The sequence below is a fragment of the Filicampus tigris genome, chromosome 12 (assembly GCF_054856515.1).
Source record: "Filicampus tigris isolate MCC_2025a chromosome 12, RoL_Ftig_1.0, whole genome shotgun sequence".
NCBI lineage: Eukaryota > Metazoa > Chordata > Actinopteri > Syngnathiformes > Syngnathidae > Filicampus > Filicampus tigris.
Window position 1 is genome coordinate 7,812,383 of NC_141228.1, and position 24,994 is coordinate 7,837,376.

At 39.6% G+C, this 24,994-nt stretch overlaps 2 protein-coding genes across 2 annotated transcripts; both read right to left on the bottom strand.

The window, feature by feature from the left end:
* Positions 1–4,815: 4,815 nt before the first annotated feature.
* Positions 4,816–13,250, bottom strand: mob3a (MOB kinase activator 3A). The gene is made up of 4 exons (XM_086047153.1): positions 13,075–13,250; positions 9,401–9,959; positions 7,281–7,483; positions 4,816–5,208 (listed from the first exon to the last, which is right to left on the bottom strand). Exons 2-4 carry the CDS (start codon positions 9,816–9,818, stop codon positions 5,179–5,181), a joined length of 651 nt encoding a protein of 216 aa, XP_085903279.1. The 5' UTR covers positions 9,819–9,959; positions 13,075–13,250; the 3' UTR covers positions 4,816–5,178.
* On the bottom strand, positions 13,075–24,478 carry zap70 (zeta chain of T cell receptor associated protein kinase 70). Its single transcript, XM_086047152.1, has 13 exons — positions 24,357–24,478; positions 20,285–20,716; positions 19,134–19,294; positions 18,898–19,036; positions 18,733–18,811; positions 17,832–17,854; positions 17,713–17,752; positions 17,323–17,509; positions 17,018–17,224; positions 15,819–16,011; positions 14,709–14,849; positions 14,513–14,625; positions 13,075–14,419 (listed from the first exon to the last, which is right to left on the bottom strand). Exons 2-13 carry the CDS (start codon positions 20,687–20,689, stop codon positions 14,302–14,304), a joined length of 1,806 nt encoding a protein of 601 aa, XP_085903278.1. The 5' UTR covers positions 20,690–20,716; positions 24,357–24,478; the 3' UTR covers positions 13,075–14,301.
* Between the last annotated feature and the right edge of the window lie 516 nt (positions 24,479–24,994).

The following is a 24,994-nucleotide window of genomic DNA, read 5'->3' on the forward strand; positions in this document are numbered from 1 at the left end:
AAACATAATCTATATGCTTGTTCTATAATGCGTATCCTGGCCAAGGTCATGTGTGAGCTAGAGCTTATCCCAGCTGACTTTGGGCACAAGCGGGACTACACCTGGTCACTGGTGAATCTCAAGGCACAGAGACATACAACTGTTTACACTTGCATTCACATGTCACTGAGTGGGTACTTAACCCATGCTGCCTGCAACAAAGTCAGGCAAGTGTACCATTACAATCAACAACATCCTGTCATTGTATAATAAGCAAAACATGGCATTTTTGTAAACAATATCTTCTCCTTCAAATTGCAAGAAACATTTATTTGTCATCACTTTACACTTCACTCTTGTTGTATAACCATATAAGTGTACAACAAAGCTTTATCAAATTAATTCTGTCCTTAAATTCCTAGAACATCTTTTCCGTAGGGCATAAACACAACTCTGAAACCGTTAGGGCGTGTACATTTTCCACACTTCTGTGCTGAGTCACGAAACCGACCAAACTTTTCTCTTACGTGCAAATACTGACACTGTGCCACCAAAACAACAACTAGGAGAAGAACTGGACACTCTTGAGTCTGATTGGTGGCCACAAGTTCTTCCCACTTGTCCATGGCCTCTGGCTCGTACTTGCCCTCACGTCTTGCGAAATTCACAGCCCAGTCAGCGGCGGAACGAACACACACACTCACGTCAGGGAGGGGGAGGGGACAGTGCGCACCAGACACACAAAGCGTGGCTCATCTTGCACGTAGCATGCGTAAGCTCGCAGGAGTCCATTGAATAGTGCACAGAGAGGATCGGGTTGCTGCCAGCGTTGAGCTCCCTGGCATGCTTGATGTTATTATAAGGTGCAGTTACATCATGTGGATTTTTTCAAACTGAAATCAAAATGCAAATGCTGCATATTTGTTTAACCAAGGGTTCGCAAACTGGGGTCTTGGGAACTCTTGGGGGTCCATGAAATAATTTGCAATGATGTCGTATCATTTTTAAAAATGCATACCTACGCATGAGGGACGGCCTATTTGCAATTCATCATTAGCAAATTTGCCTTTTCCTGGATTTTTGTTGGGAGAAACTCGTCTCCATTATTCAATGATAATACCCAAAAATTACTTTGGTGCCATTTGGTGGTTTACTGATGAGAAGCACCCATGTTGGGTTTCATTTAGTCGGGCCATAGCTTTGTCAAATACAAAAAAGTGCTTTGCCACCATCTTGTGGCATCTGCCGGCCATTACACACTTTTTTGTGTGAGCGTCAACTTCTCACAGGTTTTCGATATTTGTGGTGGTATCCACCTTATTCCTGAGGGCTCTCATGTACAATTATCGATGCGACACTGGAAATTGCAGTGAGCACAGGAGGGAAATTTACAAAATGTTGTCAGTCTGTCATTTGTCATTTGTCATTCGTCAGCGGCCTGGGCACCCGTCCGTCATCGTGAGTCCGTCATTTTTTCAAGCCGAAACAAAGATTAATCATCAGCCATGTTATTATAACCGAGCTTCCGTCATCACTTACTTCAGTAAATTTCACCCGTTCACCAGTCCATATACCATCAATCCGCCAGTCTATCTAAAAAAAAAAAACAAGAAATGTTTTAGTTCGACAGAGGATAAATACAATTTGATTAAAATGGTAAATGGAGTACACTATATATCAGTGTATCTACATTATACGGTGGCTGTCCAAAGAGCTTTACACACGCATACATTCACATACATTTTACATACACTTACTTACCAATCTATTGAACTGTTAAGTACAGCGGGCGCACGTTGGTGGGTGTATCATTGTTTTAACTCCTAAAATGACAAAAAGTTTTAATTTAAAGTTCAAAATGGCTTACATGAACCAGAACCCTGCTCTGCATTGTGGTTAATCCAAGTCGCTTGCACTCCTAGGGCCAATCCCAATACCCACACTTGCACCGTAGTGCCCCTCACTTGTGCGTTCTCGCCGAGGGTACGAGTGTGTAGGGTGTCCCAATTCTTCCCCGCGAACAAACACACACGAGACAGACGGGGCATGTTTCTGTTAGTTGTCTGCGAAACGGGCGTCCGTCAGTGGCAGACTGCGAGGTCCGTGTACTTGACCCGGTTAGTAACGATAACACTGATGGACGAAAACCATGTCTGGCAGTGAGACATTTGTTACAGCGGCTTTTGGTCACCAGAAAGGTTTATTTGCAATGTTTTTGGTTTCCTTTTTGAAACTATCACAAGCCCCTGTAGCATTTAAAAATGCCTTACACAGGTTGGGAACTTGTTGGCGGTTTTATTAACAACCAGAAGTTGAGTGGGTGGTTACAAAAGCAATGTTTTCAACACGAGGAGGGAATGTTCTTGTGGTGTAGTTTCCAGCGCCCGGGATGAGGAACACAGGAGGATTACTCTGAAAATCTTAATTTGAAAAGACCACCTAAATGTTGTATGTGTGCTCCTTCCATTTTGTGGATAAAAATCACACACAGAGCAACATACACATCAAAATGAATGCTTGCGTTATGACACCGGAGAAGATTTGCCGGATGCCGCTTAAAGATTAAGGAACGCGGTGTCAGTGTCACAAGAACATCAAGTAGGATTTCATATGTATGGGGACACTGACAACACTTGAGTATTAGGCAAGAACATGTAGTTTTACCTTTTCCCTTGCCATTTTTGCGAGGGAACGCAAAGTTGTTGTTTTTTTTTTTTACTTCCATATGTCACCTCAGGGGCTCCGTAAATTGCCTATAGGCCAGTCCGACTATCATTTTAAACAGGCGTGTGTTAGCGTTTCCGACTACTAACTCCGACAAACTTAAAAAAAAACAAAAAACCACAAACTACCACTAACACCTCCAGCTCTGCAAAACACACACTGACCTCCTCGAGCTTTTATCACAGTTTTAATTTGCATATTAGCTAAATATTTACTTTCAGCCCCCAAAATTAGATTTAACATTTTACATTTGGGGCTAAGATTTAAGATTTCGATTCAACTATCAATATATCTATAAACTGAGAAATATTGTTGCAGATGTGCAGAAAAGTGACTCCGTTTTTTGTCCATAATTTTTTTTAAACGTTCATTTTAATCAGCTAATTTAATGTGACTGCATTTCAGTACGGGTAGTACAGCTATCTGTGCAGCATTTCCTTGCTTCTGATTGTCCTGGTGGCCATGGTCATTATTGACGTCACCTACATCTAAATTCAGCCCAAAGTAGCAAAGTTGTCCTCCAGCGTGTTCCCTGAGTTGTTGTTGACAGAGTCCTACAAAACCAAGCAGCAAACAGCCCTCCCGCGGGGGATACACACTGCCCTGGTTATTACGTAAGCCGTTGAGTAGACTCATTAACCCGAGTCAGGCAACCCCCAACCCCCTTGCTTCTTGCCTGCGGTGGATCACAGCCAGGGTGAAGGATTCAGGACGACTCATTAGTGCATTTCTGCATCTGGTGCCACCTAGCGTTCCCTGAAATAATAATATTGTAATAAAAAAAAACCCAAAGCGCTCGTCGTCTCGTGCTTGGCAGCAGCTTTTGTCATGTGAGGCTCCAGTCTCGTGTTGGAGAAGTTCGGTATGTGTAACATGTGCCGGCAGATCTGACACCTGAGAAACTGCCGGCTGGAGGAGGCCAAACGTGTACAATAACCTTAACCTGATAAGGTTAGACCTGCCAGCCACGACTGTATTTTTAGTTCTCATTTCAATGTATATTGTAAATTATCCAAGATTGAAAATTCTTTCCATGGAAATGAACAGGGATTCGTGGAAATAAACGGACATAAACCAGGAATTTACAAAACTGAGGGTTTAGTGAAAGTTGAATGGGGAATTTAAATACAGAAAATATATTGTCGTCCTGACTAAAACAACTGGATTTCGCGCAAATACAGTGGTTCCTTGGTTTTTGAGTTACAAGTCATCACTTGATCAAATTTTAGCAAGCCAATATTTATAACATGCGCAAGCTTCGGTTGTTGTGTTATGTGAAAAAAAGGAGCAATTAAGATATCGTTAAACCCTAGCATGTGATTATTTTGCATGGACGTCTGCTAATGACAAAACTAAATGTTTATATTCATACTTGAATTATGAAGCCCTGCCCCACCACCCACCCCCACTAAAGTCTCATGGTTATTCATCAGAAAGTTCCCTGAAAATAGAAATTGATTTTATTTTTTAGATAGGATATTGCTACGTGGGCTCAGAACACTTCGGAAAACCAATTTACTTCATCTACAAATGCGAATAGTGAAAACCTGTACCATGCAATGTGAACTCTACATACTGTATCAACAACACTCAGAAACACCACCAGCTTTTCTGGGCAGGAGCTGACGCAACGTAAAAAAAAAAAAAAAAAAAAAAGGGTGCTGTGGTGTGACAGGTGGTGTACATACAGGTTTTGGCGCAACATATGCTACCATTAAGCAATGTTTTTTTCAGGGACGTCCCTGCTCATTTCAGCTAGACAATGCCAAGCCACATTCTGCACGTATTACAACAGCGAGGCTTCCTAGCAGACTAGCAGACTGACCTGGGGTCCACTCTATTGTTTTTATCTACATTTTACACAACAAACCAACTTCATTGGAATTGGGGTTTGTATTTTTGCATCGGCGAAAAACTATTAAATCATACAAGTCTAATAGTTTGGTAAGCTTTTCCTCAACCATGACGCGGTAAAAACTAAGCATCATCATTGTAGTGTCGAATGTGCGATACTGTATTTGTTTATTTCGTTTACAGATTATTGTCTTTAAAAATGCACACAAAGGGGTTAAAGCAAACATGAAGAAAATAAGGCACAAAGCTTCACTCAGATTTATAATCAAGTAAGAACTTTTAATGCAACAAAGTGAGCTCATACAGCTGTACAGTAACAAACCCCACTAATTTTCATTTTGGACAAGAAAAAGCAAAAGCATGCTGGAATGATATGAAATTCAAATAAGAACATGGACCTCTTAATAGTTGCTCTGTTACAATATTTTCTGTGTTCCACTTACAACTTGAGCTTCTTTTTTAAAACCTACAGTCTGTAGCTAAAATAGATTACAGTACTTAAATATAAAAATAGACTCTTTATGAATGTATTTGTCATTTAAAATCTCAACTGCAGTTTTTTTTTTTTGATGGACGGTTGTGATTGTCCGGCATGGGTGTCCACAGATCAGCTTGGCCCCCTCAGTGGCACATCCGAGAGGTCATCTCTTTCTGTGGAGAACACATTAACACACAGCAGAAAATACATTAATGTGGCTTAAACACTCAAAGTGATACACATGCCAAAGCTAAATTGCATGTACGGAGTGGGGCTACATTCACACTGCAGGGCATAATGCTCAATTTAAATTTGTCCAATCCCAACTATTTATGTACTCGTTCCCTTTGCAAAAATAAATGACTTGTAATGTGAATGGAATGCTTCCGAGAAGTGGTATGCATGCGCACAAAACATGACGTCACATGGTGCAATGTGTACAGAATAGGGATGTCCCGATATGATAATGATCACGATATTGTGGGGAGGTTGGCGATATAAAGCTCACGATACTGTAAAAAAATTTCTTGTTAAAAAAACCCCCCCACAATATTCTGTTTTTGTATATAATAACAGCATTCACAAAGAAATAGGCATGGCCAGTCATGCGCTCCTATTGGCGATTTGCGTGGGTCTTAAACAGAGGTGGCATCAAATTAAACTGCACTAATAAACTAAGCACCAGAGGGTGCTGGAACTGCACAAATGGAAAACAAGTTGGGCTTTTAAAGAGATTTGCTGCTATTGATATCGTGACATGACGACGACGGTATATTGTGGCAATTTCAATATCTCAATATCACGATATTGCCAATATTGTGACATCCCTAGTAAAGAAGTCAAAATGGCCTGGTTGGGCTGCATCTAATTTATCTGTTTTCAACTTCCTCGGTCCCCGCTCCTGTTTCCATGCTAGCGCTTCCCACCAGAAATTCCATCGAGGACACGAGAAGATGGACAGAGGAGAGATACGGGGAATTTGACCATTATTTCTTGATCATATAATTTAATGGAGACGTCTAGGAAAGATAACGTCACGTCAGTGGGAGTAACTGACTTGTAGTGTGAACGTAGCCTATGTAGTTGTTATCTGTCAACGTGTTTTTTTCCAACATTTGTGTTCAAAATATCAGTTTCTTACAAGTCTGTAAAACCACTACTACTGATGCTAACTCTTAGCATGTCAGTGGGATATTCCATCTATGCTGGCATTAAGCTAACTGGGAGCCTGCTTAAGGCAACAAAGTTTGTTTTAAATACACAACATGTAATTCTGTTTTATGTTTAGTTTACAGGAAACTGGGAATGGCATGAAACCAGTGGTGGAAAATCCAGGTCCAGAAAGTAAAACGCCTGCCACAGTTTAGCTTAAGGCACAGATACTTCTACTGAACCGGCAGGTAAACGAGCTTGATTTTCCACCTCTGCATTACACATCTAGAAACCTCCTTTTTGAAGAATAGTAGACTATATGTCAAACTGCTGCTTATTGCAGAAATTAAAGGAACAAAAAAAATCATTTGACTGAACTTTTTATGCTTAAAATGACTGCAGAAATTTGCAGTACAGTGGGGCGCATCACAACTGAAAATGACATCACAACTGCTCTCAGGTAACGGCCAATCATGGCTGACCTGTTTTCTAAAGCTGAGCCGTGATTGGTCGTTGCCTGAGCCCTGCGCAGTTGTGATGTCATTTTTAGTCGACAGAAGTGACAACATGGCTGCCCCCTGAAATGGCTAAAAACGGGTGGATTAACTCTTATTCCACAAATGCAACATTTATCAGAATGCCTTGTTTCAACGAGTGGACCTGCATAGAACATATTCCTGAAAAAAATGCGTTTGGGTTGACTTTTGACAAATTACTTAAACTTATCTTTCAGGGCAAGTTGAAGTAAATCAAAATCAAAAACTCTTCATCGTTACATATATGCTATACACTGAATTTTTATCCGCATTTGAAAGTGACCTAATTCTGACCCGAAGATAGGATTCAGTGCATTTCTTTGTTCTTACGCTGCCGTGACTCTGAATTGTGCTACATGAAAACAAACAAAAAGGTCTCCATTGTATCGTTTCAACAGGCCTGCAGTCACACTGCCCTCCACCCTTACAGAGATTTTCTCCAGTGCAAGCTGTGTTCATTTATCGTTGTCTTAGAATAGTTGTGTATAAACAAATGTCAAACAAAATCGCAAACTGCTCTTGTTGTCACGTGATTTGCTGCTGTGCTTTCAACTTACCAGAGGCTCCAGCTCTTTGTGGTCCGTGAGGTTGAACTCTGTGACAAAGTAATAGAAATGCTTGTAGCAGGTATTGACATGTGCCTCGGCCCCCATCTGGCTCACACGGTCAAAGTGGTGAATGTAGACATGGACAAACACCCGGAACAGGCGGGATAAAATCTTCTTAGCCACCTGCATGAAGGTCTTAGGGAATGGAGTACCTTGGGGTAAGACACACAGAGATAGGAATTAACAGCATGTGGTTGAGACTATCTGACAAAAGATCATTTCTGTATTTTGCGTGACCACATTGCTTGTCCTTGTTGAGCCCGCATCATGCCACATGCAAAAGCAGAGCAATTGGGCCAGAAAGACTGTGTGACTCATTTAGGACGTTTTTTCTCTCTCACCCATCCAATAATATTGCTGCAATCTTTTCCAGGGGTCATGAGTGTCAGTTTTTTTCCTCCTCATAACTGCTTTTTTTTTTTTTTTTTCCTTTCTCTACATAACTGCCTGCTGCTTTATAAATCCTTTGCCAGCATGTTTCTGTGGTGATTGCAATACCAAGCTACAACAATACTCACTTTTCACAAATCGAGAATGAGAACGCCATGGCAACAGGACAGTGGCAGCAATGCAATGAACGTAGCCTTGTAGATTTATCAAATATCTGACTTATCAAGAGTGCAGAACGGCAACTCTAAATGCAAATGGCATATTGCATTTGCTGAATAATTAGGATAAAACTATGTTTTGTGGTCAAAGTGAGCCATTTGTGATCACGCCTACACAAACAACACGCACGGGCCCTGTTTATGCAAGAGTCAGTACTGTAACTGCAAAGTGGCACCTCAAAGGCCAAACAATCCATCACAAGATGCAATGTGATTTATTTGGATTTCAAAACATTTTGAACATTAAACATAATGAAATAGAAATAGACCTGTCACCATCACAGAACCTGTAACTCTACAAGTCATATTTTATGTAACAATTTAACATGTTCTCAACAGGCTTACAAGTGTTAATATAAGCTAACTACTGTTAATAGTAAAACTCGGGTTTAAATGGTGACACACAAGGTGACAGGCCATACTTTGAATTCACGTAAATACCAATATCTTTCATTCTTCTGTGCTTTTTAAGTAATCATTTTGTCAACTTAGCAATAGCGATACAAAAGTTGTCTTTGAGGCATTCAGGTACAGTATTTTCCAAGAAAAACGTTGAACTCCAAATTGTACGGCTTTGCATGGCACTCACAGCCGAAATATTAACTTCAGCTTGAAAGTACTGTGTCTACCTCAAAGGGGACATATTATGGAAAACTGACTTTTTAATAGTTTTTATAAAAATAACCCACCGAACAAGTGTGAAATGACATAACCAGGTAAATATTTTATCTATTTCTGAAAATAAATACAAACGGTTAAACCTAGCATGATATAATTGCATAGAGCAGGAAGGTATACTCCCCTAAAAATGGTATGATATGGCCCAGAGTGTGACAAGTGGATATGTAGTGTGTAATATTTATTGTATGCTGCCAAATGAAGGTCATACCTTTTATCAAAATTATTATTGGAAACCGTTTTAAATTGTGATTAAATAAAAAAAACATGCTATGTTGTAAATAACAATAATATAACTTGTTGAACTCATTTAAAATGCAAATACAATGTCCTCCATAATTAATCGGACTCCTGGTTAAGATATGTTCTTTAGCTTCTAATGAATTCATTTTTTTCCAAATAATATAGTTGCAAAATTTGAATAAATATTTTTTTTTACATCAAATCATGGGTGCCACAATTATGTGCACTCCTGATGTTAATACTTTATACAACCCCCTCTCTTCTTTAGCTCACTTCACAGGTTTTCAACGGGGTTGAGGTCTGGGGACTGAGATGGCCGTGAAAGGATGCCCGATTCTGTGTCCGGTGAACCATTTTTACAATTGTTAATATGAGAGCATGCTTCTGCAAAAAATTGACTTTATTCAAAGCCTTTTAACACATCTTAACCTGGTGTGTCAATATTTATGAAGGGCACTGTATGAAAAGTCACAGCTTGTAATAAGACACAATTTGTAGTTCTGGACCTTAAGACTATCTGCAACTTGTTTCAACACTTACCAACATTAGTGGGGAAGATGTTTTCATTGTTGATCTGTACCTCGATCCAGTCCATGAGCAGGCTCATGTATTTGGGGGCCGAAAGCGCGGTGGGTCTCTTGTACTTGTGCTCGTCCTGCCAGCGATATTCGTACTTGGGCCCGCCCGACATCACGGGGCAGGTCTGGTCGGTGCAGGAGTCACTGATGGTGCCGTAGATGAGGTTGATGCGGTTGAAGAAGTCGACGACGTGGACGGCCACCCAGTCGTTGAGGTCCTCCCCGTGTGGGAGCTGCACGGCCTGCTTCAGGTCCAAACCAGCGTTCAGGGAGGCCTGGGCCTTCTTATGAAGCTCAAAACGCTGTGTGCCAGGCTCAAACTTGCGCTTGGGCCGGAATGTCCTGTCTTTGTTGAAAACTTGTTTCAGGGCCATGGACATAGTTGCTCACGGAGATCCTGAAGAGATTAGCTTTCAACACGTGGGGTGAATTTGCTACTGTTTTACTGGGAGCAGTCAAAAGATGGAGTACGCAAACTGTGCAGATATTCTAAGACTGTTTTTGGGCCGTTTGTTTATGTTCTGCAAAGAGAGGGAAATGAAAGAGAGGGCGGTTGGTTAGCCAAGTTATTGTACATCACCGGTTCTCAAAGTATGATACATGAAATCACTAAATTCAATACAAAATTACATGAACAATAGTTCATGCTATGCATCACACCACCAACGCGGTAAGAAGGCCAACTTCAAAATAAACGCTACCCAAACAAATAATATATGGACATCAATTCCTAGGTGAGTTTTTATTTTTAAGTTGTTGTCGGCAGCGTGTCACATCTTAACGGCTGATTTGACTCGTCATCCAGATCCCGAGGCATTGCCGTCACAAACTGTTGCTACTTGCAACCAACTTTAACGGCACGACCTGAAATAACCGCTAATTACGGGCGCTAAAAAAACGACTTCATTACTTCAAATTACTTTCTTTGCTAAGTAAATCAAACCGATGGAATGCAGCCGGTTGACTAATGAGCTGCTGATGGGTTGGAGAGAGGCCAAAGCCCATGCTAGCACCAATGGCACTGCCACAGCCAGGTTGACGATCCCAGAGGTGTAACGCTAGCTAAAAACTGCATGAAAAGTCGAACCACTGTACACACATACAGTATTTAAATAGATCTGAATTCCTATAAGTTTTGGTCATTCATATATTTTCTGTTTCTGCTGTCTTACAATGGAGCAAATTTGAAATACTGAGTGAAACGTGACCCAGGAGACAACCTGTTACCCGTCGCTATCTCGAAGCAGTCGTCATGGTCGCTGCAGCTCTACTGAAACCAGAGATGTATTTTATCTCAGAGTGCACAGCCAAAACTGATGGCACACCCACTACAGCTCTCTGTCAAATCAACAGAGGAGACAGGGAGAGAGAGAAAAACTTCACACGATACACAGCGCAATAGCAACACTCTTGAACTGAAAGTCTCTAGTTTTGGAGCTTCTCTGGAAAAAATAAATCCATACTTGGATCTGAAAAGTCCGCAAATCTGCTTCTTTTGTAGAGAGATGCACACTCCTATTAAGTTAATCAACGTGAGTTTACTGAATAATGGCTGCTTGATCCATAAAAGATGCTATGACGTGTTAGCGTACCAAATAGGACATTGTTTTACAGCGTTACATCAAACACACACCTTAACGTGTGTATGATAACTACAGCTAGTTTAGACACAACTGTGCCTATGTCAGACATGAAATCAGGCATAAGCACAAACTTGCTTCCTTTTTTTAAATGATCAGGCATCCCCATCGTGCTGCCATGAAAGGCAGGTTTGCATTGTATTAAGTATATTTGGTGAAATGCGCCGTAACTTTCGGTACTCTGTTGCCAAAACGAATTAGCCCTTACAGTGTAAGGCTTACACTACTTTACCCACAATGCTTCTGTTTACATCACCCGGATTACCACCACTGCGCATGTGCGTTGCAGATAGGGAAACAGCCAGCGGGGGAAGAGCGAGATGCAGCAGTCTCGAGAGAAAAATAATGTGCCAAATAAATAAATATATAAATTGAAACGACGCGTCGACGATTAAAATTAATTGTCGACCATTTTGATCGTCGGCGTGATTAGTCGACTAATGATGGCAGCCCTACTATATACCTTTTGGTCATGATGGTGGTGCTTGGAGAGCGAGGTATTGGTGTAGGAAGTTTGAGAACCAAATGTTTTCGATCATTTCCCACAGTATCATATTAACTCATTCACTGCCATTGACGAATTTACTTGTCTTTTCACAGTCCAGCCATTCAGGAAGTCCAGCCAGGAACTTATTTATATTGTTTTCAAATATTAGGGTAAAAGAAGGTCTGAAAATGTCTGGCAGTGAATGAGGGGGAAAAAAAATCATATCATACAGTAAATAAGTACAATCTTGTATTATAATTTGGATATGTTATATGTTTAGTGAAGGACACATAAAACTTTACTGAACATATAACTTATATCCAAAATATATTGCTTTTAAGCAGTCTGATTGAAAAACACCAACATTTGCTTGTCAGTGTATTATATGTGGGCCCATTCATATACTGTACCAGTGGAGAGCAGCACAAAATCACTGTACAGCAAGAAATTAATTGCCATTATACCTTTGCTCATCTATCTATGCCAGTGACATGGTGAAAGACAGAATAAAAATGCTCGTCCATTAGATTTCGGAAGGCAGTAAACCCGTGTGTCCACCTGTTGCCATTCATACAACGGAATCAAATCATAGCTTCCTGTGAGGATATCATCTTGGTGTTCAATTAAAACGGGCCCAGATTTCAACATAAGTAAGTGTGTGACTAAATTGAGACAAGATGGCCATTATTTATTTCAACATTCATACTTTGTGTGACACTTATGTTTGATGATGTGCCGTGAGATTTTACGAATGTAAAATGGGCGCTTAGTCTCAATAAAGGTTGGGAAACCCTAGTGTAGAGTAGATTACACAACACCAGCATCTGTGTCCCACTTTTGACACTGACAGGCCTAATCTTGCATGCTGGTTTAATGGATGCAAACTATTTTAATCTCGGAATAGAAAAATACAGCTGCAACATCGTAGCTAAAAAACAAAACAAAAAAACAACAACACCACCACCACCACCACCACCTCGGGGGGGAAAAAGAACATTGTTTGGGTGAACGTTAGCACGGTTCACTCCAGTAAAATGTTGAATAGTAAAAGGTAAAGCTTGCGTTTACGACGTTCAACACAATGACTCATTTCCTATTTCAAGCACTAATCCTGCCGTGCAACTAAAGAATGTTCGGAATGACAAAACCACGCTAAACCGCTTCTTGATAAATTAGCGGGAACCTAAAACAGGTATATCCAATCTTCCTATTCGGTAAATGCAGTTTGTTTGAATATAAAGTCAACATTTCCATGATTGTTTCCGACATGAACGCAGGAGATTAAACAGTGAGGCGTATAACGACTGTGCCAAGTTTGTAACGAGGCTAGCTAACGCGGTTGGACTTGTTGCTTCGAAAAGACCTAACAAATCGAAATATTTCGACAAAATACATTACTTTTAAACCGAGAAGATATTGTGCATATATTGGAAAGAAAAGACTTGGTATATCAAAGAGCAGATCAGACGATGACGAAATCGCAGTGGAAAGCTACTTTTTCGAACTTACTTGTTCCGCCTTCCTGTTCCGCCAATTTCCTTCGATATTTTGTCCAAAGTTTCCAGCTATCTATTGACACCGTTATAGCGATAACGTAGAAATATTAAAATGCGTATGCTTAAAGTCATTCATGCTGCAAATTTACTGTAAATTCCACTAACATGACACTTCGGTAAATGAAAGCAGAGTGCGTCAGACTCCTCCCTTTCAAACGAAAAGTAACGTCAAGAAGTTACAGTTAGAGTTCTTTCAACTTCCGGTACAGACATTCAAAGTAATGGTTTTTAGACTTCTGCCTCGCCGAACTGCCTCAAACAAAATGTAACAATTTAAGGCCAAGGGGTTGCGTCGTTTAAACTTATTTTGTAGGCGACTTCCGTGTGCCACACAAAATACACAGTACTTTTTCTACATTATATATATTTTTTTACAAAAAAACAAAACAAAGCAAAACAAAACAACAACGCATAGCATTCTATTCTGTGATTCTCCTTGAACTAGAATTAGTGTCTCATTGAGCGTCTACACAAGCCTACCAATGTTTGTTTATCAAGGCGAATTTGTGAAAATTTGAGTAACGTTCCATGTGATAAATTTGCTTTTTAAAATATATTTCAAAGCGACAAAGGTTACATCAGAAATAATAGTCGAGCTGGAAAATAAAAGGTGGTACTCTAGGTTTCATAGTCATATTTTATTTGCAGAAGTGTAAGCCTAAAGCCACGTTTCCCCTTACTTGGCAAACACATGTTGTACATGGGTGTAATTTTCAACTGGCTGCAAATGAATTTTTTGTTATTTCATTTTGATTAAATCTAATAGTTTGTTTCTCAGGTATCCCACATACATTATTACTATCAGTACATTTACAAACCTTTATTTTATGGAGCTGAAAATTATTTACTTATTCAATTTAAAGATGGCCCTAACAAAAAGCAATTCCAATGACCTATTAAAAGTACAATATATTGAATGGGGAAAACAGTTTGCTCATCAGTGTGAAGATACAAACATTCAAACTGACAAAAAGATCCTGTATACATGTAGCCAAACACATGAATGTTCCAAATGCTTAATTATCACCACCAAGGCCTGTTTAGCTACTGTATGTCACTGCCAGAGTTAAGGCTGGTCAGTGTGCATGGCTCATAAATAGCTCTTTGTTGTGCTTGTTTAATGATTAGATGAATGGACACATTGTGTAGCCATGGGACAGAATGTACTTTGTTTTTCTGTCTACTTGTCAAGATCTGGAGCAGTGGCAGCACCCAATGGCTTAACCTTTTTTGATATTGAATAATGGTACGATCTCATGTTCTCTTCCACATTTTTGAAGTCAGGACGGTCCTCATGTCTGGTGAGAAAAGACAGAAGTACCCAAACATACTGTGTGAAGTGATGATTTAAAAAACAACCCTGGAACGTAATTTTGATATAAATTTCTTACTTGTATCTCCAGCATTCTTGCATCACTACATACATTCGATCTGGACACTTGGCTGGGCATGACAAGCGTTTTTCACTTTCTATGAAACTGTTCACCTCCACTTGTTTCATTTTCTGGACAGATTTGAACAGAACACAACACAACTGTGATTCAGAGTTTCTGTTGTGAGATGCAGTTTATTTGCCATGTACAGTACCTTGTAAGGTTTTCCACCATACGAGAAGGCTTCCCACATGGTGATGCCAAAACTCCACACGTCACTTTTACTGGAGAATTTGCGAAAGTTGATACATTCAGGAGCATACCACTTCAGCGGCCATGGTCCTGAAGAACGGGCCTGTTCAGAGTTTCATATACCAAAAATATTGTTTATTACTGTTCATTGGATTGGCAGTAGCTCATCTGTAATGACCAGGGCTTTGGAACTGGAGGGCCACCAGACTGTTTTGCTGTGCAGACAATAAAATGCCAACTAGTTGTTGGGGAGATGCCTTTAAGGGTCCTTTAAGGCTTAGATACACCAAAATGATGTTCGCCAACAGTGACAGACGCTTACCCCCTGTGGCGTCCGGCCGGCTGTCGGCACGTCACGCTGGCGAAACACACCGCAATGACAGACAGCGACGCTGACCATTAAAGTATCTTCTGCATGCATAGGATTTAATACGCTTCCATACCATCGGCGGCGGTAGTGACTATTTCTCAGTGTTAGAAAAATTCAACCGGAAAGCTGTTGGCCGGGGGCGGATTATAACAATGTAAACAATTCATTCAGCTATATTCTTCGCTGACGATGAACTCCCGCGCGAAGTAAACCCTTGCGTTCTTGACACGGTAATGTGAAATACTTACATTGTCAACCCTCGCTCTTGGACTTGTAAGAAGACTAAGGCTGAGAAGGTGTGCTCACTCTTTATCCGCATTTGTCACTTCCCGTTGGCGCTCCAAGCGCTGATTTGCTAGCTAACAGCCAATCAGAGTGACCAAATGTGACGACTGGCGACTCCGATTCAACATGCGTAAACTCCCCCCAGACGCTTAGAGACGGGTTACGACGACACTACGACGGTGGCCATATATATATATATATACGGGCCATATATAATGATGTCATGGGCCACATTTGGCCCCCGTGCCTAGAGTTTGACGCCTGTGGATTATGTGATTCCCACATTCCTTTCAAATGAGGGTCGTGAAATCAGGCCAAAAGGAAATAAGTTTAGTATTTACACAAAGATAGCACCTTAAGGTGATAACCTGTGGGGGGGGGGGGTTAGAATTCCTCATAACAATTGGACCTCTGTACCTTGTAGTACTCGCTGTCTGCTCCCAGGGCCTTGGACAACCCAAAGTCACTGATTTTGGCAAACTGTCGGTTTACCAGCAGGACATTTCGGGCTGCTAAATCCCTGTGCACAAAATTTTTCTCTTCCAGATATTTCATTCCCATCGACACCTGGTGCATCAGGTTGACAATGTCCTCCACTGATACAGTGTCCCTGTGGTGATTAAAATATTAGAGAGTGACGTTTAGTTTACTTATTAGCTACCATAAAAAAAAAACATGCATATTGGTTAATATAAACTATTCATATGTGCGATTGTGATGGTAAGTGGTTGTTTGTCTACGTGTGCCCTGTGATTGCCTGGTGATCAGTCAAGGATGTGCCCCCGCCCAAGTGAGCTGGGATATGTCATCCGTGAACATAATCGGGACAAGTGCTACATGGAAAATGGATGGATCGAAGGCCTGAGACAGGGTGCAACACTAAAGCATGAAAAAAGTGGCAAACTGGTTCTTAAGTAAGCACATTAATAATGGAATAAGTTATGTTATTCAAAAAGTCAGGGAACCTTCCCTTCAAATATGAAGATATTTTGGCCTCCAGAAACTAAAAAACAACATTAGGTATTCTTAAGGATGAAGTCAACCCAAGCATATTTTGTTCCAGAATATGTTCTATGCAGGCCCACTAGTTGAAACAAGGCATTCTGATGAATATTGAGTTTGTGGAATAAAAGTTAATCCATACATTTTTAGCCATCTCCGGGGGCGGCCATTTTGTTACTTCTGTTGACTGAAAATGATATCAAAGTTGCTCAGGGCTCAGGTAACGACCAATTACAGCTCACATGTTTTCTGAAGGCGAGCCATGTGTGGAAGTGGCTAGTAGTAGTAGTAGTAGTAGTAGTAGTAGTAGTAGTAGTAGTAGTAGTAGTAGTAGTAGTACTATCTTACTACTAAATTACTAGGTAGTCTTGCAACATTATCTGTACTGCTATTTACAACATCCTCTTCACCCACAACTTCGGGTTGGATAAATGGATAAATTAAATTAAATTAAAATAAACTCGATAAATTTCGATTTTTTACTTGAAGGAAATCAGGAAAAATGTAAACCTTTTGGGGTTCCTCTTGCCCACAAACCCCCAAACACAAGTTTTACCCGGTGGCACATATTGTTTACAAACATGATAAAATAGTATATATGAACTAAAACATACTTATTGGAAGAGAGAAACTTGTTGAGTGGTCCAGAGGAAGCCATCTCCATGACCAGCATCAAACTCTCAGCATTGCATAACCCCAGCATCCGAACAATGAAGGGATTACTCAGCTGGTGCATGATCTCTGCCTCCCTCATCATCTCCTCCTTCATTAGCTTCTCATTGTCACTCTTCAGCACTTTGATGGCTACATCTAACTGGCCCCTGATGGACAACAAACAAACCCCAAAAATATTTGGCGTGAACATCTCTCCATTAAAGATGTTAATGTCTTTGTTTACAGTTCATCAACATTTTCTCACTTGTTAGTATCAAGGACACCCTTCTTGACGCAGCCGAAGTTGCCAGAGCCGAGCTCCACCTCATCAATGAAAAGTTGATTCCTCTGAATGTTAAACTTCTTAATGTCATTGGGGTTGTGATAAGGGTTAAATCCCATGCAGTCCATTGGAAGAGCATCATCTGCAGGCACCGACGTGACTGTAACAGCTATCAAGCAAAAACACACATATTTGAATGCAGCAACTCCTGATGCACTCATATTAAAAGATTTGACATTTCTTTTGCACTTCTTATCACCTAAAATACTGAGATGGAAGATCAAACATGTAGATTATTATATAGTTATGAATTATTAGATTACAGTATTATAAAGAGAGATTGTTCCGAATTGTGCAATGTCGGCAACTGACCTCGAGGTGGTGGTGTGTAGCTATTTAGGCCTGGTCGCCTCTGCAAGCATTAGCAAAACATTTAATTAAAATGGCGGTAATAGGAAAAATTAAACTCAATATGACGCACTGATACTTACTGTTGCGGGGAGGTTAGGTATCTCTGATTTTTGTTTGGAAAGAGATTATATATGTACAAATAAAAACAAAAACAAAATCAAAAACAAAAACAGGAGTGGCGGGAGTGGGGGTGGTGGTGGGGAAGACAAAGCAATTAGTCCACAGTAGGTTAAACATCATGCATCCAAAATTAGATCTTTGCAAAGTTTTTGCTGAATTTACTCAATTTTATAAAGTTAAGTGGTTATAAATAAAATCATTTGGATCCAGCAAAAAAAAAGAAAAAATTAGACTATGCATCTACTTAAAAATATATCTGGATCCAGATAATTTTTTCTGCGTGGCTGAAAGCAAATATCATGATACAAACGATTGATTTGTTTATTCAACCAAGGACACTGGAAAAACAAATGCCGTGCATCATTAATTCAATGTTATTTCAAGTGGTTGCACAAAATAAAATAATCTGACTCCAGATTATTCCAGATTTTTTTTTAAACAGACTATCTACTTGTAAAATGCATCTGGATACAGATGATTTTATTTTGTGCAACCAATTCAAAGTAAATTCAACCATAATTTTTTTCCAGTGGATCTTCAAGTACCTTTTCAGCATTCCCATTTTCAGTTATTAATTGTAGCGTTTTGACAGTTTATACTACACTGAAAAAAGTTTCTGTTGAATTTACTCAATTTTATTTTTTCAAGTGGATGCATGAAATATAATCATCTGGATCCATATTCACTTTTAAGTAGACTACACATCTACTTTAAAAAAATTATCTGGATACAGATGATTTTATTTTGTAAATTCAATACACCATTTTTTCAGTGTAGTTACAGTACACTTTAGATAAAACAAACAAACAAATTTGCATTTAGATGAATTTGCATATAAAGAGATATAAAGATGTCCAGTACTTCCAACAGCTTTGTTGACACACGCGTCGCCCAGAACTGTCACCAGTCCGTTAGGTTTCATCTTCAGGAACTCTACCAGCTGGTAAAATAACGAGAACATGATTAATTTATGACTGAAAACGAATATGTATGACAAAATACAAATTTTTAAAGGCATTTATGCACCTGCCAAATAGTGTCAAACTTCAATCCGTCTGGCATGGAATATTTCCCTGACTTGTCTTGGAGGATCTGATAGTGATAAACAGATCTTCCATACATTACAGAGAGCGCAAAAGTACCAGAATCCTCTCGGTCACGAATCCTGAACAACAATTGATTGAGAAACGTTGATTCAGACAATCTGTAAAGACCTTTGACACTTCATAAAAGAATGCATCACCTTGAGCTACTTAACTTACAGAAATTTGCCATCTGGTTGTGTTCCACAATAGAGCAGTCTCTCACATTCCTGTCTGGGGATTTTGCCGTGATACCACGACATCTTCTCATGGGCCATAGTGGCAATTAGCTTTTCCAGTTGGGGAGCTTGACTGATGATGGCCTGCTCCATGGCTTCACCCTGAGTGGAAGAAAAGCAGACTCACTCAATAATAGATGAAAACATCTGAAGTGGTTTACACCTATTTGGTCATTTCATTAAATAGATATGGACAATCTAATGAGATCCAATACAGGAGCTGCATCAAAATATGTATTTGCAAAGTTGCTTAGAGATGCTACAAGATGGCAGCAAAAGTATATTTTCTATTGGCCTGACTAAATGAAGCTCCTACCCTCAGTTCATCATACACTGAAAAAATGATGATTGAATTTTTTTTTCACAATTTTATTTTGTCAAATGGCTGCACAAAATAAAATCATCTGTTTTCAGATACTTGATTTTGAAGTACGTAGATGTATAGTCTGCTTAAAAAATCTATCTGGATTCAGGTGATTTTATTTCATGCAACCACTTGATGAAATAAAATCGAGTAAATGATGCACAGCATTTTTTTCAGTGTAAATGATGGTTGAATTTACTCACTTTTATTTTGTCAAGTGGTTACACAAAATAAACTAATCTGTGCAGATACATTTTTAAAGTAGATGTTTAGTCTGTAGGCGGCACGGTGGTCGACTGGTTAGCACGTCCGCCTCACAGTTCAGAGGTCGCGGGTTCGATCCCGGCTCCGGCCTCCCTGTGTGGAGTTTGCATGTTCTCCCCGTGCCTGCGTGGGTTTTCTCCGGGCACTCCGGTTTCCTCCCACAGTCCAAAAACATGCATGGTAAGTTGATTGGATACTCTAAATTGCCCCTAGGTGTGATTGTGAGTGCGGATGTTTGTCTCTGTGTGCCCTGCGATTGGCTGGCAACCAGTTCAGGGTGTCCCCCGCCTACTGCCCAAAGACAGCTGGGATAGGCTCCAGCATGCCCCGCGACCCTTGTGAGGAGAAGCGGTACAGATAATGGATGGATGGATGTTTAGTCTGTTTAAAAAAATCTATCTGGATTCAGATGAATTTATTTCGTGCAACCACTTGATCATGTGAGTCTGTCAGTGGACACTAACCTCAAGGTTCCAGGTCTGCTTCACATACTCCCTCAGCATGTTTTCTTTCAGACTGTCAAACACACTGTGCCGGATTGCTGTGTCCGAGGAACGTAAGCAAGGTTTCTTCAGAGCACACACCAGCCCACCAGGGTCCTTGCTGTAAAACTCGCAGAGCTCAGCAGGCCCACAGTGGGGTATGCCTCCTGTGATACAGTAAGTGTCATTCAGCTGTTTCTCGATGGGGTAATGGTGGAAGTCCAAGTCGGACACAACAGAGAGGACGTATCCACCCAGACTCCGCAGACACTGTCGTAGCAAGAAGAGGCCGTCGGCCATACCGGCCAGTTTTAAATGCTGCTCAGCTTCGGCGCGACTGATGCTGCCGTAGAAGAAAGGCAGATCTGTTGCAGGGTCGGTAGACATGATGAAACTTCAGACAGATCAGTTGATCTTTGGAGCAGGGTTACGTGAAGGGCAAACAGACGGAAACAGGAAGATAGATTACCACTTAAATATTTTTTAGGAATATGCTGGTCTTAAAGTGGAAATCAACCCAAACATATTTTTTTTCAAGAATATGTTTCCAACGGCCCACTAGTTGAAACACGGCATTCTGATTAATATTGCGTATGGAATATGAGTTAAGCAGCAAAATCCACCTGTTTTTAGCCATCTCAGGGGCGGCCATTTTGTCATTTTTGTCGACTGAAAATAACATCACAACTACCCAGGGCTCAGGTAACGACCAATCACAGCTCGCCTGTTTTCTAAAGCTGAGCCGAAAAAAAAAAAAAAGGAAGGATGAGAGTTCTCCCGTGGATCAAAAAAGTTGAAGATGTACTCGTAAATTAGATTAGTAAAACTTACATATAACAGGTGCAGGGCACTCTTTGAGTCAAAACACAGTGGACAATAAACTCCTCGGTAACAGAGTGCCTCAGCATCTCCTTGTCTTTTATTAACTAAATCCAAAATTGAAAAAAACATATATTTTTTTAACAAAATAAAGTCCATCCATTAGCTATACCGCTTTAGTAAAAATGAAAAATGCTTTTAAAAGGAAACAGAAACTAACTGAAACTACTCCTTACGTTTATGAAACTAACTAAAACTAACTATAATTATAGCGAAAATGACCTTCATTTTCATCTTTGTCAATTAATATCATACATGAAGTTCTGGGGTTCATTTGAAATGTATTTATTTTGGTATTGCTGTACGTCCTTACAGAGGAAGGAAGCCCAAACATTCATTTGAAAATTCTTGTTTTCTTTACTTTATTACACATTACTTTGTAACAATTTTTTTTATCTTGCACTTGACAAATACTATGTAGAAAAAAACCTAAAACTAATAATAAAACTAATAAAAAGTCAACTAAAATGGAGCTCTTATGCTCTTTTATTCTGAAGTGATGTAATAAATTACAAATGTCAATTGGAATACTTCATTCATTGAGATTTGGGAATTGAGTTGATATTCCCTTTCTTTTTTCAAGCAATGTAGCTCTTCATTTACCCTGTGACGCTAAATGAAAACCACTTCTGGCTCTACCAACATTAGGTAAGACATTCAAATTAGCAGAGCTTTTTTTTCCCCGGGAATGACACTGTAAAGACAACGAGTGAGGCACCTTGTGACTTGATGTGATGTTTGACAAGAAAACACCCACTCTGCAAGACTGCAACTAACTCATGACAAGAGCCACAACAGGAAGTTGTGGTCCACTCTCACAGCCTCCTTTCTCTAAAATCTAATTGTTCCGTTAAGCAGGTGCTTTTTGTTGAGAAAAAGAAAAAAAAAAGTCAAACGTTTGTGTTGAACCAAAAACATGTAAATCTTATTGTCTTACTGAGAGACGAAGTGTCATTCTGCAAAATTAGCCATGACATTTCTGTTGCATATCCATAAAGGAAAAGAGCATATGTGATAATCAGGGTGCGTTTGGGCACATTAACAGATACATCCATCCATCCATTATAGATACCGCTTATCCTAACAAGGGTCGCAGGGCGTGCTGGAGCCTATCCCAGCTGTCTTCGGGCAGTAGGCGGGGGACACCCTGAATTGGTTGCCAGCCAATCGCAGGGCACACAGAGACAAACATCCGCACTCACAATCACACCTAGGGGCAATTTAGAGGGACCAATCAACTTACCATGCATGTTTTTGGAATGTGGGAAGAAACCGGAGTACAAATATTTATAGTGAAGTATTATGATTTTGATGCTGTCTGATACTGTATGTTCTCAAAAAGTGAAAACCTCAGCTTCCTAGCAACACACGAAAATCTCCACCAATACCCGCAACAGCCAACTACAAAGTGGCCACAGGAAGGAATCTGCTGTGACCTGAACTTTTTTTTCCAACACAACAAACCTTCAGTCTTCAGAAGCCGCGACATGGATAATCGAGTGCAACGAATGCATCAAAAGCTCAACTCCATTTTTATGCACTGAAGTTGATATCGGATACTAGTTGGGGAAAAAACTTTGAAAACATGTCAGTGGAAACTAATGCCTAACTAAATGCCGAGCAGCCACAAGTAGGAACAATTGGAAGATGAATTGTTACGACTGTTCTCTGTCTATTTTTCGACATTTTGTGAAAAAAATAATCATGTAATGACCAGCAATAGATTCTATTCAAGAATTGGTCATAAATGAACTTTAATCCATACACAGTAGAGCATATTTGTATTTATAGAAAGTATAGTAGGCTATAGAGTAGTTTATTAGTTTTTAACCTTTATTAAATTAATTTTATTCCACTACACACCCAGTACGAACTGAGCACTTTTCAGTTTTTAAGGTCTTAACTGTAAAGAAGACTCTTATTATCTATGCTTGGATTATCCAAATTTCAGAATAAAACGTCTACATTAATAACAGATGGTAAGTAATGGTTCAATATTACTAGCGTTTGTAAAATAAGAAAATTGCAAACATAATGTTGTTTAAATAAAGAACAATTGCATTTCTTTGTAATTGAATAAGCAATTATCAGACGCTTTGAAAAAAAACATCAACATTCTTATTCTTGGTCAGGGAAGGCCAGGGCGAATAATCCATCAAAGGCTGCAGAAAAATGTAGTCTGTCTATGAAACTCATTTCTTCTGACAGAGGACTTTCATCAAAATTTTCAAGATCCCTTAATTTACAAACAAACACTTTTTTTTGCTACGGAGACAAGAAGGTAAGTTGAGGAATGTCCGTGTAATGTAATTTTTTTGCAAATCCTCACATGCGAAAAACATTTTAGAGCTCAGCATCAAATTTAGTCTAAACTCTTTATGCTCTGAATCACAAAAGTTAATTTTATCTTGACTAAATGAAAACAAAGCATAATGTATCAAATCGGTAACATTTCAAAATGATTTATGTACAATGACAATAAAGATTCTAATAATTCTAATTTGAGATGTGAAAGTTTCCACCTGTTAACTTGAAAACATGAGGGTGCTCTACATTTTTATGATGAGCTCAACACTATTAAGTATGCCGGACCATATTTGTGGTTGTTTTGCTGATCACATCTACGACACTAACCAAAGCATACAGTACCATTGCTTTATCATTGGGATGATTTTAAAACAATGCACTAATTGTAAACTAATAAAGCTAGCTAAGAGCAGAAACCATCCATCTGTGCATTCATCATCCGTCAATCCATTTTCTACACTTCTTATCCTGTTCAGATTACAATTCTGGTTACCAATCCATTCCAGGGTACATAGAGACAGACAGTTACTGAATGTAAACTGAACCCGTGCTACCTCCACTACACATTCAGCAACTATGACACAAACCTTTAAACTAAAATACAGAAATTATTTATTATTTTTTTTTCACAATTTGTACACTCAGTATCAAATATCATTTTGATTGTTTCGAAACATCTGAAATGAAATGAAGTGCACATTTACGAATACAGAGAATATGACGGAATATTCCAATGCGTAGAACATGGATCGATATTATGTTGATTACTATATTTGTTAATTTGCATTGCTTGGCGTGATGCTGCTCTCGTTTTTGATGTATTATAATTAAACTAGTGTGAAAGTAAAAAAGTGACAAAGGTACTCACTTCTTCCTTCAAAAGTAGACCAAGGTTGTAGCTTGAGAGAAAGGATGCATCTGTTCATGTGTGCAGTATCAGGTGCTGTCACGTCAGTAGGTGAGCCAAAGTCGGTGTGACTTGCAGACGCACTAACTCTACAATTGAGGACATTTGTCTGTTGAATAAATCCTTAATAACCAGTTGAACCTACGCCACCACGCTGAAGTGCGTACAAACGTTTCTCATCTGTGAACAAATAATTTGAGTTTGCAAGACACAGGGTCAGTTGGAATATGGCAACCATGTCGAGTCAATGTATAGTAAATGTACGTATATATTGTTCAAATGATAGGTTTTATGATGTAGGAAAAAAATCTTTAAAGGGGGTAATTAAAAATGTACAATGAACTGGTTGCATAAATATGCATCCCCTGAGCCAAATAATTTGTTGCAGCACCTTCGGTTTATATTACGGCACTCAAGTCAGTTTTGGTACGAGTCTAACATGTATGCGTAACATACGCTATGTGCCCTCTCTTCTTTGCAAAAACGCTCTAAAATTGTTGAATTGTCAGGTCATCTTCTGTACATAGCCCTCTTCAGATCAAATCACATGTGTTCGATGGAGCGTTTCATAATCATCTCCTCTCCCTTGACTAAAACCT

Excerpts from the sequence above, each read along its gene's own strand:
- mob3a (XM_086047153.1), bottom strand. The coding sequence starts at position 9,818 with ATGTCCATGGCCCTGAAACAAGTTTTCAACAAAGACAGGACATTCCGG. Across the intron at positions 7,484-9,400 it reads CATCTTCCCCACTAATGTTG|GTACTCCATTCCCTAAGACC; the intron begins GTAAGTGTTGAA and ends TCTTACCCCAAG. Across the intron at positions 5,209-7,280 it reads ACAAAGAGCTGGAGCCTCTG|AAAGAGATGACCTCTCGGAT; the intron begins GTAAGTTGAAAG and ends TGTTCTCCACAG.
- zap70 (XM_086047152.1), bottom strand. The coding sequence starts at position 20,689 with ATGTCTACCGACCCTGCAACAGATCTGCCTTTCTTCTACGGCAGCATC. Across the intron at positions 17,753-17,831 it reads TACCTAACCTCCCCGCAACA|AGGCGACCAGGCCTAAATAG; the intron begins GTAAGTATCAGT and ends TAATGCTTGCAG. Across the intron at positions 17,225-17,322 it reads GGTGTCCTTGATACTAACAA|GGGCCAGTTAGATGTAGCCA; the intron begins GTGAGAAAATGT and ends GTTGTCCATCAG.